General features: G+C 38.7%; 1 protein-coding gene across 4 annotated transcripts in view; it reads right to left on the bottom strand.

Moving 5' to 3' along the window:
* Nucleotides 1–578: 578 nt before the first annotated feature.
* Nucleotides 579–18187, bottom strand: part of C1QTNF7 (C1q and TNF related 7) — a 100779-nt gene continuing 83170 nt past the window's right edge. For 3 of the 4 annotated variants that reach the window (XM_008522634.2, XM_008522615.2, XM_008522645.2), the window contains exons 2-3: nt 7324–7569; nt 579–1565 (exon numbers count right to left, since the gene is read on the bottom strand). In XM_008522634.2, the coding sequence (XP_008520856.1) occupies nt 934–1565; nt 7324–7561 (870 nt within the window). In that variant the 5' untranslated portion in view covers nt 7562–7569 and the 3' untranslated portion in view covers nt 579–933. Of the gene's footprint in view, nt 1566–7323; nt 7570–15468; nt 16345–18187 lie in introns of those variants that run through there. The other variant, XM_008522622.2, reaches the window with a different exon arrangement.

Genomic DNA, 18187 nt, shown 5'->3' on the forward strand with positions numbered 1-18187 from the left:
TTTCCAACACCCATCCCAGGCCTCCTCTATCTCTCAGCTTTTCCCCCCTTCCTGATGGCAAATACAGATGGTGTTTTGAGGATGGGATGGGGAAAATGCAGCTGGCGAATTCCTTGTTTCCTTTGCATCTTTCCCAGCTACTTAGACACACACACTTTAGCATGCCTAGTGTTCCCCACTGTGTAAAACCTTCACTGGCCCCGACCCCCAGGAATAGCAGGTCCTATGTACCTCCAGCATTGAGTCAATCTTTTTGCCATGGCGCTTATCATACTGCATTGTGGTATATGCTCATCACACACTAGCCTGTGTGAAAGTAGGGATTTTGTCTTAACTCATTAAATCTGACCCAGCATCATAGTGTCTGGTTCATACAGGCTCAGTAAAGAGTTGTTGAGTGAATATATACAAGTATGAAGGAATGAATAATAAAACATTAAAAAATATCACTTCACTCTAGCTTGCTCGAAATTACTCAGCATCTCTTACCTTTGGTTTTTGGCTTACTATAGCCTTTTGAGAATTATCAAAGACTTTGTCTGGGACTTTATGATTCTCTTAAATAACGAGAAAAAATGTAATTTTTTGAAGATTTAATGAGACAAATATCATTGCCAGCTGGTTTTACCACTCAGGGAATTTAATAGGAAATTTGTTAACATTGTCTTTAATTTGTTAAATATTTATGAACATCGCATTGAAGAGAATTCATATCTGGGGTTATTGTTTTATATAATTCATTTTGATGTGGTTTCAACTATTTGGTGGTTCATCTTGTTTTAATAGATTCTGCTAGAACTGTTTGTAAATGCTCTGGAATCTGAGTGGGAATCTCTTTGGATCTCACTTCTGCTTATTCTAAATTCCAGGGCCCCAGATTAAATCAAAGTGTCTGCCTCAAGGATCTTGAAACATTCAGGTCAACAGTCCTGATCACAGCTCATCGTCTTCTGATATGGAATCTAGATAATCTGTGTCAACGTACAGAAGAAATCCAGAGAACAAGCTGTCTGCCCAACCTGGGTCTGAGAAGAGGCCGTTCTGGTCAGTGAAGAAGATCTCCAGCCAGACCTCGTCTTCTGGCTGTAGATAGATGACTGTGGACCCCGAAGCCACATCATGGTTCCCTGTGTTGGCGTCGAAGGTCTTTATCCGGTACTGCCCATTATGTACCAACCCAATTGCCAGATGCTTATTTGCCAATGTGATATCATAAGAAAAGTAATAGATCCCTGGGAAAGCACAGATGAACTTCCCTGTTGCAGGGTTGTAGTGCTCTCCCTCATTGAAGAGGACCTTGTTAAAGATAATTGGTAGCCTTTCTTCTGGGTAGCTGGTTGTGATGCCAACAGAAAAGGCAGATTTGAGCACGATGCTTCCACATTTACAAACTCCAGGCAGCCCTGGGTCCCCTTGCTCTCCTCTGTCTCCCTTTGGTCCAGGAGGCCCAACTGGACCTATTTCTCCTTTTTCTCCCTCTGGTCCCATGGGACCTTTCTTCCCAGTCTCTCCTTGGTCCCCTTTCTCTCCAGCAAGGCCCAGTGGTCCAGTCTTACCTCTCAAACCTTTAAAAAGAGTTTATAGTTTGATTAATAGTTCCTCTAAATAGAGTCACAAACAGCATGCCCACATAGTCTAAGCACACCCTAAATTTGTCTTTTCAGTCAACTTTCAACAGTATACTACTAAATAATGAATTTTTTAAAAAAATCACTGATGCACTATAATGGAAATAGAAAATTTTCGTCAGAATTTCAGGAAACTTTTTCCGTATGTAAGATGTCATTCAATCCTGACTAATTTCAAATAATTAACTGTCATTTTGAGGATGGATCATCTACCACTAAATTACTCACATACAGACGCTCATCACTATAGGAGGAAGTCAATGATGATACTGTTTCCCAGAATGGGGTCATGAGTGCAGACAGATCCAGACAAATCCTTAGAGGCTATGTAGTCTCATTCCACATTGTACTTCCATTAGTATTAATAATAAAAGAATTAATCAAAATTAGATTAGCTCATATTTATTGAACATTTGTTATGTATCAGGGACATTGCTTTATTTACATGCTTTATCTTCTTTAAGTCTTGCAACAAGTTTACGAACTAGAAATTATTATTACTTCCATTGTAGATAAGGAAACTGAGCCATGGAGAAGTTAGTTTGCTTAAGGAAAGAGAGCTGGCGAGTGATGGAGCTAGGATCTGAACTTATGCTTGCCTGATTCTGGAGCCTGAAATCTCCCAGGGCAGTGGCTAAAGTGTAAATGGTAAATGCACCTGGCACATAGTGAGGGCTTGATATGCTACAATAACCAAATGACAGTGACTGCCACTACTGTGCAGTGGCTCGTTTTTGGAGGAGAATACCGAGTCCTGGACAGGTGAAGAAACTTGCTTCTGTAGCAAGGCTAGGACTGGAATCCAAGTCTTAACCTAATGATGCCTCCTCTTCATCAAAATGCCTCTTACCTTTGGGGCTGGATCAAGAATCCTAAATTCTGTTTGGCTCTGCAGCTAAATGGTTGTATCATTTTAGCCAAGTCTCTTAATTTCTCTGGGTCTCCTTACACAGAGAAAAGACATAATAGCTGTGAAAGGATTTCAACAAATTCAGAATCACCATAAAGAAATATTTTCCATTTGTCTAAATCATTGTATCTACAGATCAACCATAGGCTAAATGCAGAGAAATTGTGATTATGGGTCGAAAGTGATAAGCAACATCCATGTAATGTTTAAACCATAGATGTGATAACAATGACCTAATAACATTAAAAATGTCATTCAATTTTAGGGCTGAATCCATTCCATAAATAGTGCTTGCATAATGATACTTCCTAAAAAAGTATCCAAATATTGGTAATTTGTAACGCACTTTTTGTAGTCACGGAAAATGTATTTCTGATATATTGTGCACTTTCACTCTTAACTACGTATTTGTTCTCAAGATTTTTTTATCAAGCTAAGCCTTTTCGTCTTGATAGTGCTTTAATATAATTTACTTGAATATTACACACACATCAATGTATCAGTTTGATCATTTTTTCAGTTGTTTGGCAAATTTAGCAATGAAGTGCTCTGGATAATGTAAATTTGAGGAGAATTTAAGCTTTACCCTTAAAACGTCAAGTATTTTGTTTTAATAATTTTTGAAAGAGGTAGTTTAACGAGTTATGAGGCACAGAAGATGCTAATGATGAATGCAACCCTTTTTTGGTGACGAGGATCAGCGTTATTACTGATCACAGGACCGTCCTCTAGCTTTAGATGGCTCTTGTTAAATTGAAATTCTACTGGTCCCAGCCAGAATACACTCTGGTATTTATTTCTTGAAATAAGGCCATAATAGTCTGATCTTTCAATGTTTGTTTCTTTTTGGTGAAAATGGAATAGGAATACTATTTTACTGTTCGCTTAACTTTTTAATCAAGGACTACAACTTCTAAACTGTTATTTTATCTTCAATAGGAGCTTAACTTTTGCTGTCTTCACCAGTGACCTTTGATGCATCAATAAAAAAGACATTTTGGCATCAGTAACAATTTTGACCATTAAAATTCACTATGTACTCAAATCCTCCTGCCTCTATGACTTTGTGTAAGTCACTTCTTGTCTGTGTTTCAAATGCTCCATTTGTAATATGAAGAAGTTGGATTTAAATCCACTCCCAACCTAGTAGGAAAAGCAGTAAACAGCGACTCAGCAGACCAGGGATAAAATCCTAGTTCAGCGATGGTTTAGTTAGGTGAATCTGAAGGAGCTTCATCTCTGACTTTAGTTTCCCAGTCCCTGAACTGGAGGTGTTGGAATAGATTGCTTGAGGTCTCATCCTCTTGAGAATTCTTTGAGACAAAACTATAAATACTGAGATGCAAGTTCACAATGCTAGTCATGAAAAGATCTTTATAATCTCAAGATTTGGATTTTCTATAGTTATTGAATATTCCAAACTGCTGGGAGTTAGATAATCAGGGACTAGCTGTAATAATTTACAGTAATTCTTCCTGTTTGCATGAAAGATTTACCCCCATGTTAAGGAACAATTAGTGAAGAATGGAAAGAAGGGAAAATCATTCTCCCTCTCCCTATTCAGCCAGACGTATGCTTGGGTAGAGAAGAGAATTATGGAGTAAGAGTTAGGCTATGCTTAGATGCTGATGCTTGGAGAGAAGGAATTTTTTCTTAGTTCTCCATGAAATAGGCTTAGAAAGATTTCTTCTTCAATGCCTTTTCTTTCTTCTATCCATCCATCCATCCATCCATCCGTCCATCCATCCATCCATCCATCTATCCATCCATGGATTTATGGGTATGAACACGTATGCATAAATCTAAAGCATCTAATATTGATTGACCATCCACTGTATGCCAGGCACTGTGTTAAGGGCTGGGTGGAACATGGACACGAATGACACCTGCCCCACCCTCAAGTTAGCTGTTTTACTTATAACATTGTGATCTGCAAATATGAGTCATAACTAAGTTTATGAATAGTGAAAGCTATATAATAACCTAGAGCGCGTGATCTGTTTCATGAGGTTCTTCTAGCGTTTCTTGAAGATATTTGTATGGATGTGCATTAAGATTAAATTAAATGTTAATAAATTGCCACAACAGTAATTGCTATAGACCAGTGAGGGAGACAGATATTTTTACTAAAAAATTTACAATCCAGTATAATAAACTCTGTATTTGTAATTTAGGGTAGGGAAGTTGGACGAAAAATATACTCGATTTTGCCTGCACTTGGTTGGAGTGGATGTAGTGCGCATGAGAAGACATTTGTGGTGTCACTAAGGTGGAAACAGGGAACAGAAGCTCCCAGCCATCATGTGTCCAGTTCCAGCCCCATTAAAAGCTTATCCTCAAAGCCCCAGGACTCTGTTCTTAATGTTTGTAAATGAAGTGCGCTCCTCTTCATTGATCACAAAGGCATTCTTACTTTTCTTAACTGTTATATATCCTTATGTGTGTATATGTATAAACTGGATTGAAATAATCTTAGTTTGGGAAAGTCATTTTATTTTTGAATCTCAATTTTTCCGTTTGTAACATTATTATTATTGCTGATTATAATTATTGCTAAGAGGGTTATGGTGGATGTGAACTACTAAAGGTAAAATTCCTGACACAAAGTAGGTTCTTAATAAGTGGTTATTATTATTACGATGATGATGACATTATAATTATATATTTCCCTATTAGTCCTCCACACCCAAATGCTTGCTTATCAAGGCAAGGGCAATGTCTTATTCATGTTCGCATTCTCTGTGTCTAAAACAGTTTTCTCAACCACGGGCAATTTTGCACTGTCCACCAAGGGAGAGTTGGCAATGTCTGGAGGCATTTTTGGTTGTCACAATGGGTGGGGGTGCCACTAGTGTCTAGTGGGATGCTACTAAATGTCCTAAAGTGCACAGGATGGCCATCCCACAGTGCACAAAAAGCTTGTTGAATGAATACTGCATGGGTAGACAGAAGAATGAATGGATTGATGAATACGGGGAATATATCTGGCCTTAAATATGGTTAAATTTGTAGCAATTATGAACATTTGATTTAATCTCAATGCATATCCACATCTTTTTTTTTTTGGCGAGAAAGATTGTCCCTGAGCTAACATCTGTGCTAATCTTCCTCTATTTTGCATGTGGGATGCCACCACAGCATGGCTCGAGAGGCAATGTGTAGGTCCACGTCTGGGATTGGAACCTGTGAACCCTGGGCCGCTGAAGTGGAGCGCGTGAACTTAACCTCTACACCACCAGGCTGGCCTCCCTACCCATATCTTTAGGTAGCACTGGAACTACCTGAGTTATGAGTCATTGTTTTCAGATTACAATGTAATAAGAAATAATAGCTAATATTTGCTGAATTCTTACCACGTGGCAGTTATTCTATTGAATGTTTTACATGTATTATTGTCCTTAATCTTCACAATCACACTTTTGACAAATGAGGAAACTGAGCCTCAAAGAGGCTATTTGCCCAAGGATACTGAGTAATTGAAGGAACCAAGATTTGAGCCTGAGTCTGACTCCGATGCATGTTTGTGTAACCACTAAATTATTGCTTCTGGACACAGTAAACTGAAAGGACCAGTAACATCTAACTATAGTGCTGGTGTCATTACAGGACTTCAAGGATATTTATGATCATAACACAGCAGTAAGTTGTGTTCACTGGTGTTACCATATAGAAGCCTTTGAAAGATAAGATTTGGGCTCCAAATTAAAGGTTCTTTACCTGACGTTGAACATTTACCTAAAGATTCTTTATATAATGTTGAACAGCATTCATAGATTGATAGCTACTGATATGCCAAATATTTTCTGCACAACAGACTCAGAAATAAATTATTATCCAATAATTTGAATATATATTATGATACTGTTTCACATAACATCAGTAAAGCAGGAGCAATAACTAGATAAAGACATATTTCTAAGATCCATTGATTTTTTTCTTCCCATCCTTTGTGCCAACTTTTACACTCAGAAACTTGTTTTCAGAGATTGATTCCAAATCCCTTCCTCTTTTAGTGTTAACACAGCCTCTCTAGAATTTCAATTGAGTTTACTCTGAAGGATTGCAGAATCTGGCAAGCTTCCTGGGCCAATTTATTTGTGGGAAAAAAAGTGAAAATTACTGAAGGATTAGGGAACAATTGCGTTGCTGTGAAGAGCTGTAAGAAATCTACTCTTGAGTTGCCACAGGACAGGTGGGAAAGAGATGAGCTAGGAAAGGTCGACTTTACAGTACTGTAGTAATTTCATCTGTGGAAAATAAAATCTATAAGCTCTTTATGTATCTTTGCTCAGGATATTAGTGCAGAGCAGGATGGCACTTATGCTTTTGGCTCCTAATTTCTGCCTCTACTTCATTTGTCCATCTCCCCTCCTGTCCATCTGTCTGTCTGTCCGTCCATGCCCTAGCACATCCAGCCATCTCCTGCAGCTGGAAGACCCCAGTGGGCCTGGGCAGCAGACGCTTGGATTCGGCACTGCCCATCACAAGCAGTGCACGTCCACCTTCAGTAATTCATTGAACCATGCTATTGTTCTGTGTCCTCATCCATATCACGTGACACTGTCCACCTGAGAGAGTTGCCATTACAGTGAAATAAGAAGGCAGATAAAGAATTCAGAGCAGATTCTGAAGCATAGTAAGGGTGGCAATAAATGGTTATGATCGATGAAGGTGAAGTAGAGAAGGGATTTAAGGAGTAATTCTCATTAGAAAAAGCAAAAAAGAAAGGGAGTTTTCAGGTAGGGGCGAAAGAGGGGTGTTTTATGGAACTTCATAGTTCATTACCTGCAGCCCCCTTTTCACCTTTCTCTCCTTTCCTGCCGTCTCTACCATCTCGTCCCGGAAGGCCGATCCGACCATGGGGCCCGGGAGAACCGTTTGCTCCAGGGGGGCCTGGAGGTCCAGGTAAGCCAGGAATGCTACAGATATATCTTGGGGAGTAGCTGTCTCCTTTGAATTGACTACCCCGAGGTTGTCCACTTGCACAAATGGCAAAACTTGTAACATAGAGCAAGACAAACATCTTTGGCTCTGGAAGAGAAACACACGGACATAAATGCACCCTTTCAGGTGGGGGCTTTGGCATAATGGAACACAAGAATGGGCATTTGCAATAATTCACTCCAGTGCTCACCTTTCCATGCATGTATAAAAACCCTGTTTATGCTCATAATTCCATTGGAAACTATTAACACATCATTGATAGAGAGTTCTCAGTGTCCCACACAAAAGTTGGTGGAGATGAAGGGTTGATTAAAAAAATTTCAAAATAAATCCCTTTATTACATTTTTTTCCTGCAGGAATCAATGACGGACTTTGAAAACAACATTTTCTTTTTGCCAAAGAATGCGTTTTTTTGTAGAAAATTAGTGATCAAATGATAAGATAAACATCATGTTATTCTCACCTCTTGGAGATAATTACTCTCTACATTTTGATATATACATCCTTCTGGCCTTTTTCTCTACGCTATGGAGAAAAGTGATATCATATCATTCCTGCAATTCTTTAACTTTTTTCACTTCACAATGTAGCATGAACATCTTCCCATGTCAAAAATTATTCATAACATTAAAAAAATAGTTGCATTTGTCTCTATTATCCTTTGTGTACACAATTCCCCGATAGACACATTTGTTTCCAGTTTTTTGCCAATATAAGCATCTTGCTAGACATCCTTATATTTAATCTTTGCATGCATCCATCGTCATTTTCTCAGAATTTATGGGCTTTTTAAAGCATGAGAAAGGAAGTGCCATTTTCAGGAAAGCCATGTTTTTCACTTGATAATCATGTGTAATGCCAATTAGTGTTAATTGGAGTACTGTGCATGTCCTGAGGGGTGGTGGTCTCAAACTTTAATTTAAAATCTGCAGGATATAATGCTGTGGTGTCCCATTAAGCGGTTAGCACTGGGGCTCAATTAAAGGGCTGAGTGAAATTAAACTGTGCATGGTGCCAGGTGCTCCGAGTGAAGCAGACAACAGGTCTCTTCATCTAACAGGACTTGGGTTTTCTCTCCACAAAGCCTGGCAGCTGAGAATGATGGATAATTTATTAGCGCGGCATTTGGCATGTAAGCTGAGGGATGGGCAATGTAGGCTGGGGACACCTTATTTTCTAGGCTAAATTGTCCTTAGGATTAGCAGTTTCTTGGATGGGAGAAGGTATACACATGGTTCTGGGGTGGTGTAAATGAGTAGTTTTTGGAGAGTTGGACCTATGCTTTAAGAAGAAATCTGTACAATGCTTAATGTTATATGCCTGGCATATACTCACCCAAAGGAAATAATCATAAAATGCGAGAAAAGCAATCAGATGGAGTTCCTTTGTTTTTTTTTTTTTTTTTTTGACAATCACAATAGAAAACTAACCAGGCACACTGTACCACTTTTACGGTACCCATGGGGAAATTGCAGCATCTTGGAATTAGATGCAGAAATTTGCCAGAGCACAGGAATGACGAACTGAGAAAAACACAGCATGCACTTGTGCTTTGAAATAAGTCTGATTCCTAGAAATCTTGTTGGTAAAAAACTGAAGCAACTTATCCAAATCTAGGCTCTATGTCTTTGACCAAATCTTCATGTTACCAGTGCCCCTCATGCCCCCTAAAAAAATCAAGGAGATCGTTTTTGCCATGCTCTATCTGCTTGACTTGTAATGCAACACAAGCTCAATGTTACTGATCCTATTGCTCAATGGGGATTAAGGCCCTGTCTGAAAAGCCCACCAGATCTGACAAAGATATCAGCCTTTCCAAAGCACCTCAGATGAAAGGAAATGGGAAGCACATTCCATCCATCCCCCCCGCCACAGTTAAACAAGATGTCGTGATTAAATTGCTGGTTGTTCTCCCTGATTAGAGGAGGCTTTGAGAAGGGATTTGAAAGAGGAGACCATGTTCACAGAAGACACTCATAAGAAGACTTTTAACTAGACGTGGGATGAGATGCAGGAGCTGGTTCTAGGAGGGGCTTGAAATTATCTGGAGACAAGGAGCTTTGGGCAGTGACGTCTCAGACACCGTGATGGAGATGCCGGAAACACAAACATGCCAATAGTCGGGGATCAGTCCGTGAAGGAGTGTGTGCTAAGGATCCAGGTGATGGTGGATAAAGGAAGCAGAAATTTTAAAGATTTTCTTGAAAGAAAGGATATTAATATTTTCACAAGTCAGGCAAAAAGGTGCTCAAAGAAGGAATAAATTAAAGCAACTGAAACAGATGCATTCACTGAACAAATTGTTTGCATTTCATTGACAAAGGCATAAGGATATCGTTTGTACAGTAGTCTAAACGCTGGAAGTATCCCCAGGTAGAATTTTCTGAAGGGCATTCAGAATGATTTTCCATTAACGACCCTCATCAGAATTGAGGAACAATATGTTGTGGTGGCTGATGCACAATGATGGCATGGTAGTGAGTGCCCAAGAAAGTCTTGGGACTCAGTTTATCAGAATGATAAAAGAGTGTGGATTATAATGGGAAACTACTGTGGCATCTCCCTGTAGTGGTTCTCCATTTCACTTAAAAATCAAAAGCCTCGTGCTGCAGGGTCTACAAGGCCCTATTGATTGGGCACCCACCCTCCTTACTTCCTTGACTTCATCTTTCACTACTCTCCTTCCTACTTTCTCAGCCCTGGTCGCACTGGGTTTCTTGTTGTTCCTCAAAGACACTAGGAATGCTCTGGCTTAGGGCCTTCACACTGTCTCTTCCCTCTGTCTAGAATTCTGTTCCCCAAAATGTCTGCATGTCTCACTCCCTCATCTCCTTCTTTAAGACTTTGCTCAAATGGCACCCTCTCACTGAAGCCAACTCTTACCACCTGATTTAACATTGCGATCCACCTTCTTCTACCTCCTGACCCTCCCTCATTCTGCTCTGTTTTTTCCTGCTTTCCGTGGTACTCATCACCCTCTAACTCACTATATTGTTCTTATCTCTATTATGCTTTCTTTATATTGCATGTCTCCATGTGATAGATTGTGAGCTCCATGAAGGCAGAGATCTTTGTCTTAGGCATTGATGTCTCCCACCACCTAGAACAGTGTCTGCCACAAAAAACTCAGGCTGGGAGCTGAGGAGTAGATTTTGGTGGGGGGAAGTGTGGTTTTGGGGAAAAAAAAAACTAGAGAGAAATTATGGAATATGAGAAGATTATAAGAGAAAGAGGAAAGAGAGGATTTAAAGAAATCTTCCTGAAGTCTATGGGTCCCTGTTGGAGTGTTTGGGAAATACAAATAAAAGACTTGAGTTGTTTTCATTTTGCATAGTCTAGAGTATTTAAAATATTTTAAATATTTTTTGTACAGAGAGAACATGCACATTCATAAAGTTAAATAAACAGAGTATGCAATAAAAAGTAAACCTTCTCTCTTTCCTCCCAGTCTTCTAGACATCCAGTTTCCCACTCTAGAGGCAACTGCTGGTGCTAGTTTCTTGTGTATACTCCTTCCCCATGTTAGCATGCTGTATGCAGCTTTCTGCACCTTGCTTTTTCACTTTGGTGATCTTTCCATATCAGTACATATGGAGCTGCCTCATTCTTTTTTAGTGGCTATAGAGTATCTATTGTACAAATGAGTTGTATTTAACCAGTCTCTTATTCGTGGATGTTTGGGATATTTCATTCTTGTGCTATTATAAACAATACTTCAATGAATACCCATATATACATATGGAGATATATACATACACACACACGCACATATATGTTCTCTGCACATGTTTTATGAAATGAGCAACATATAGCTTTTTTTCGGTTTTTTCCCTTTGTGTATTTAAAAAATATCTTTATCATGAAAACATTTTTTGAGGTTCAATTTATTGTTTTAAAAGGCCTTCCTCTCTTCAAGATAATAAAAGGGATCATCCCACTTTTCTTTCAGTTCTTTCATTGTTTCATTTTTTCACACTAGAAATTTGACCCATTAGAATTTAATTTTGATAAAAAGTGTGAGATAGAGATTCAACTTTATATTTTCAACACCTCATATTGAATAATTCGTGCCTCACCCCTTGCCCCTGGTTTGCAATGAATTTGGTTATTTTGGCTGGGATGGAACTATATGGGTCATGGTTTTATAAACATTAAGATATTTTTTCACAGCTTTATTGAGATTTAATTTATGCAGCATAAAATTGGCCATTTTAAAATATACAACTCAGTGTACACCATAATCTAATTTTAGAACATTTTCAAAACTACAAAAAGAAACCTCTTACACATTAGCAGTCACTCCCCATACAAAACACTTTGAAGGATTGCATGGAATTGTGCAAATTTATGCAGAACGTGTGCTAAAAGGCATTTTTTCCACCGTCGTGCTCCTTTAGAGTCAGAAAATCAAAGCTCTGGACATACTGTTAATCTTGCACAGATTGGTCCTGGATGTTAATTGTAAATGGCCATCTAGCCAATTCTTCTCTAAGGATTACAAAGTAATAGGTTTTTAGTTTTTAAAACACTTATTACAAAATTTACTTTGTGATACAGTAGATTTCAGAGCCTTCATGTTAAGGTATATTTTGAGTCTGTAAGGCACGAGTGTATTATATACTGTTTCATAATTTTTTTTAATCACAGAACATTTATTTTTGCTAAACTAGCCGTGGAAAACACTTGGAAAAATACTGAATAATTCAGTACAAAGAATGAACTTCTAGAAAATATGTCCACACATCAAGATTTCTTTGTAAATAGCATGTTTTTTCTTTATTTTCAAAGTAAAATAAACCCCTTCATATATGGTCAACTAATATTTGACAAGGGAGCTAAAAATTCTCAGTGGGTAAAGGATAGTCTCTTCAGTAAATGGTGTTGGGAAAACTGTATATTCGCAGGTAAAAGAATTAGATTGGAGCCCCATCTTATACCACTCAAAAAATAAAACACGAAATGGATTAAAGACTTAAGTGTAAGAGCTGGAACCATTAAATCTCTAGAAGAAAACATAGGGAAAATACTCCTTGACATTGGTCTTGGCAACAACTTTTTGGATACAACACAAAAGCGCAAACAACAAAAGCAAAGTAAACAAGTGGGACTACATCAAACTAAAAAGCTTCTACACAGCAAAGAAAACAATCAACAAAATGAAAAGGTAACTTATGAAATGGGAGAAAATATTTACAAACTGTATATCTGATAAGGGGTCAATATCCAAAATATATAAAGATCTGAACAGACATTTTCCAAAGAAGACATACAAATGACCATCAGGTATATGAAAAGGTGCTCAGCATCACTAATTGTCAGGGAAATGCAAGTCAAAACCACAATGAGATACCACCTCACACCTACTGGAATGGCTATTATCAAAAAGACAAGAAATAACCAGTGTTGGTGAGGGTGTGGAGAAAAGGGAACCCCGTGCACTGTTGGTGGCAACGTAAATTTATACAGTGGCTATGGAAAACAGTAGGGGGTTCCCTCAAGGAATTAAAAATAGGACTATTATATGATCCAGCAATCCCACTTCTGAATATACATCCAAAGGAAAGAAAATCGTTACCTCAAGGAGACACCTGCACTCCTGTGCTCATTGCAACATTATGCACAATAGCAAAGACATGGAAGCAATCCAAGTGTCCATTGACAGACGAATGAATGAAGAAAATGCGGTATATATATATATATATATATATATATATATATATATATATACACATATATATATACAGTGGAATATTATTCCACCATAAAAAGGAAAGAAATTCTGCCATTGGTGACAACATAGATGAACCCTGAGGGCACTATGCTAAGTGAAATAAGTCAGACAGAGAAAGACAAATCTCACTCATACGTGGAATCTAAAATGCTTAACTCATAGCGATAGAGTAGAATGGCAGTTACCAGAGGCTGGAGGGTGGGGGCAATGGGGAGATGTTGGTCAAAGGATATAAATGACCAGTTATAAGATGAATAAATTTTGGGGATCTAATGTACAGCATGGTGTCTATAATTAACAATGCTATATCAAATACTCGAAACCTGATCTTAAATGTTCTCACTATGCACACAAAAAAGACAGTTACGTGAGGTGGTGGACGTGTTAACCAATCTTACTGTGGTTATCATTTTGCAATACATATGTGTATCAAAGTTTCACATTGTACATCTTAAACTTACACAATGCTATGTGTCAATTATATCTCAATAAAGGTGTAAAAAATTAAAAATATAGTTAGTAGAAATGTAAAATGATGTAGCTGCTGTGAAAAACAGTATGATGATTCCTCAAAAAATTTAATATAGAACTACCATATGATCCAGCAATTCCACTTCTGAGTATATACTCAAAAGAGGTAAAGGCATGGACTCAATCAGATTTTTGTACACTTATGTTCCTAGCAGCATCACTCACAGGTGCCAAAAGGTGGAATCAACCCAAGTGTCCATCAACAGATGAATGGGTAAACAAAATATGGCATATACATACAATAGAATATTATTCAACCTTAAAAAGGGAGGAAATTTTGACACATACTGCAACGTGGATGAATCTTAAAGACTCTGTGCCAAGTGAAGTCAGCCAGTCACAAAAGGACAAATACTGTATGATTCTACAATATGATATATCCAGAACAGTCAAAATTTTAGAGACAGAAAATAGAGTGGTGGTTGTCAGGGGCTAGTGGGGGGAAAGAATGAGGATGTGGTGTTTAATGTATGTAGAGTTTCATTGGGGAAGGTGAAAAAGTTCTGGAGATGGATGGTGGTGTGATGGGTGTACAACAACGTGAATGTACAAATGTCACACAACTGTATACTTAAAAATGGTAAATTTTATGTTAAGTATGTTTTATCACAATAAGAAAAGTTAAATAAGAAAATAAAAAATGAATTGGGATGGAGGGAGCATGCCAGTATTCTTATTACTGTGCTAAGTGTTTTAAAGATGTCTTTACTTAATCCCCACACCACTTTTATGAAGTAGGTGCTATTATCCTCACTTTACAAATAAGAAAATTGAGACTCTGATGGCTCAAGTTCACACAGCCATAGAAATGGCACAGGCAGAATCTGAAGTGAGTTCTTGAGTTTTCCCATACGTCATGTAAGGGAAACTGTAACATTACTTCATTACAAAGGGCTGGGCTTGATTATTAATTCAAGTTGAATATGTGTTTTGCCTGGAAATCATTAGGAAGAGGATAGGTAACCAGGGCAGCCAAAACGAGACAAATCCTTGGCCTGCAGAGGAGGAGATTTCGCAATAGCTGGCTTTGTCCTTCTCTAACTGCACTGGGAGTGGCACCGTGAGCAAGACAGGATGGGGACCTTAGGTGTTCACATCCCATTCCTTCTGTTTTATGCTTCCTCGGCTCTGCCTCTGGGGCTCCAATTATCCTCCTCAGAACTGCTTCTCCTGTTGGCCATGAAATATCTTCCCTTCTATCACTACTCACCCTGCAAGACAACACACCCGTATTGTGTTGTAGCTGTTTACTCGCTTTTTCTCCACCAAAATATCAACTGTGTCCACAACATTTAGGACAAAGACTGAGCCTGCAGTAGAGGCCCATCAAAGGTTGAACAGAGAAAAATGTTTATTCATCGATATTTGTTTTTACCAACATATAAAGCTTTGGCTGCTTTATGTAAAGTGCTATGATGGCATAACAGTAACAAATACTGACGTTTGTCGAACATTTTATAGTCTACAGAGCAATGTTAAGTCCATATCATCCTCCTAAAGACCCTTTTGTGGCAGGTTGGACAGGGAACCAATGTCCAGAGAAGCTAGGTAACTTGTCTATGGCCACAAAGCGAGCGTCAGATCAGAGATTTGAACCCAGATCTTCAGTTTCATGGATTCTTCTTACAGAGCTGTCTGTTTAACAAACTCAGAAGCTCCCGTAATGAAACGGGCCATTGCATCTACATTTGCCAAAGTGCTAAAAAAAGAGTAAACACCATACCTTGCTCTGGGTTGGTGGGTTGCTCCAGGATTCTAAATCCACAAGAGACTGAGGATCTTTCATGAGAGCTCAGCGAAAAACTTGCTTTGGTACCAGACAGAAAAACCGATCCAAGTTCTCAGAGGTTTCCAAATAGTTGTGCTAAAAATAATTTTCTCCTTTAGTCCCAAAGAGCCAGAGGCCCTGGAAGTCATTCATCGGGTGAGGCTCAATCAGGGGCCGGTCAAAATCACAGTTTTGTTTGAGATAAACCTTAAGTGCCTGCTTTCTTTGTTAAGTTGAGAGGCACCTCCATCTCTGTGTGTCGTGCCCTCTTTTTCAGATTTGTTTACTTAATTTTTCCCCTCTTCATTTGTTTTCCACTGAGTGGATGTTTTGGGAAAGAAATTACTCACTGAATGGAAATTAGTTGTTAACTTAGAGAAAGGAATCATTTCCTATTTGAGAATTTTTAAGGTAGAATCTTCAGATTCTGGACATTGGGTGGTGTCTCATGGAATAACAAAAAAGATGTCCCCATTGGTAAGTATATCTGGAAAATGGCCCCTCATCCTACGTGCTGCCAGACGAAGGAGGGTTCTGAGTACTGCACTGATGTTTTCTTTGTTCTCTGCTGAATGGATAAATGATTGGGTATTTTTAGTAGACTAATACATCTTTGTTGCTGTAGAGATCTGATCATAACAATTCAAGAGGCAGAATGGTTCTCCAAACCTTGTGACGACTCATCCTTGATGCAATCAATTTCTTTGTTTCCTTCTGATATGCATGACTTATATCTCCTTAGCAACAGCAATATATAATTCATGATGTCATTTATGGAAATCATGCTTTTATCTTGCTTTCCCCACCATTCTTCTCAAGCAATTGAGAGTGCTAAGTGGAAGAAATATTTCCAAAGTTAGGGAAGTGGACCCTGATCACAAATTTGACCAAGAAAATTGGTGGGTCCCCATTCCGATAAGCTTTAGCTTCCCTTAGCTATCCACCCTCCCATCTGGAGGAAATGATCTTTTGAATTTGTTGGCCAACAAAACCGAAATGTCATCATAGGGTAGCACAGACAATGCCTTGAGCATAGAAGCAAGGCACAGTTTTTTGCTAAATTAAAGTAGGATCTTAATCAGATAGAGTCTCTGGGTTTGTTTTCTGATCCTTGAAATAAAATGGTAATCCTTGGTTATTTCTAGGTTTTCGCATAGTTCTTAATATTCTCTAACAAAGTGCTTATGCCTGATGAGATGAAATTTAAAAAAATGACATCAACCACTTTTATACATTTCTACACTTGTGTGCAGGTGGAGATACAAGTTACCTCGAAGGAGATATTTTGTTGCTATTGAGAGAAGTCACTCAAGTGACTCTTTCAGGGCTGTACATAAAATGAGGCACTTGGTAGTGGCTTGGTGAAGGTTTTCCTCCAGGGACCCTTGACTATAGAGCAATTGAGATTATTTGCTTAAAGCATCCAGGGCCTTGTGGGAAGGAAGGAACCAAGGATCCAGCTCCTTCTCTCCATGATGAAAATTTAGGGAACTTAGTTATGGACTACAGGGCTGGCCTGGTCCAAAGCCTGCTGTGAAGAGAGGACACTGTAGACCACAGAATGGAATTGTCCAGGAGGTAAGTGAGAGTCTGGGCCAAAAGGCCTAAAGGATTTTGGGATGACTGGTTTTGGTACACTTTATGAATGAGGATGAGTTTGTCTGCTTTCAGTCTTTATGTCACAGCAGATATCCTTTGGGGGGCAGTGGTTGGACACATGATGGTGAATTAAAAGGGTCATTGTTTTGAAGCTTAGTAAGGGGGCAACACTGGCCAAGCCAGGACTTCCTATACAAATGGGCAAGCATCTCCTGGACTGTGTACAACTATTGTTCAACAGTGTCACCATTTAGTGGCAGCTAAAGCAACGGGGAGAGTGGACAATCCAAGGTTTTGCTTTTCACTTTCTACCTGGGTTGAAAGTAGGAAAGACCCCTTTTGAACCAAGCAAGCCCCTAGAATTCTTAGATCATTCATAAAGGGGAGGATTTAGATCTTGAGTAGTCTTCCTGCTAATAGAAGCAAATGAGATCCTAACCAGTAATTGAGAGAAAAAAATGGCATGACTGTATTTGAACTTGAACCCACAAGGCGGGTCACTGAGGCTCAATGCTTTCGTTAGTTCACTCCTAAGGTAACATCACAGAGCAACCCTCTGTCATGTGTGAGACAGCCTTGACCATTTGACTTAAAGGAATCTCCCCATGCTCCATGTTGAAGTCTTTGAAAAGGCTGAACTAGAATCCCAGTCCTTACAAGCTTAATTTCAGGTGTGACAGCCTTTGGATATGTTCATTTATTTATATACAAGTGATAACTTCTTCTTAATGGGCTTTTCTCATTCTCTTCCTTGGAATAGCACAATCTCTGTCAATGAGCTTAGAAATGGAGTTTGCTGACCTCCAAAAGAGATAGAGGTATACTTATTTTTTCTGCCTTAACTTGGCCAAGCGTTGATACAATTTATGGGTATCATATTTGCTTTTTCTGTGTCATTCACAACCTCCTTAATTTCCCTTTAATGTTTGATGATAAGGTTTCTTGTATTATTAAGGTACCGTGGTATTTTTTCTGTCCTGCAATACTTGATTTTTTTCTGTGTTCTTTTTCATCTCAGATAACTTATTATAATCTATTTCTTTCTGGATTTATTCTTCTTCACAGAGAGAACAAA

This window comes from Equus przewalskii, chromosome 3 (genome assembly GCF_037783145.1).
Source record: "Equus przewalskii isolate Varuska chromosome 3, EquPr2, whole genome shotgun sequence".
Taxonomy (NCBI): Eukaryota; Metazoa; Chordata; class Mammalia; order Perissodactyla; family Equidae; genus Equus; species Equus przewalskii.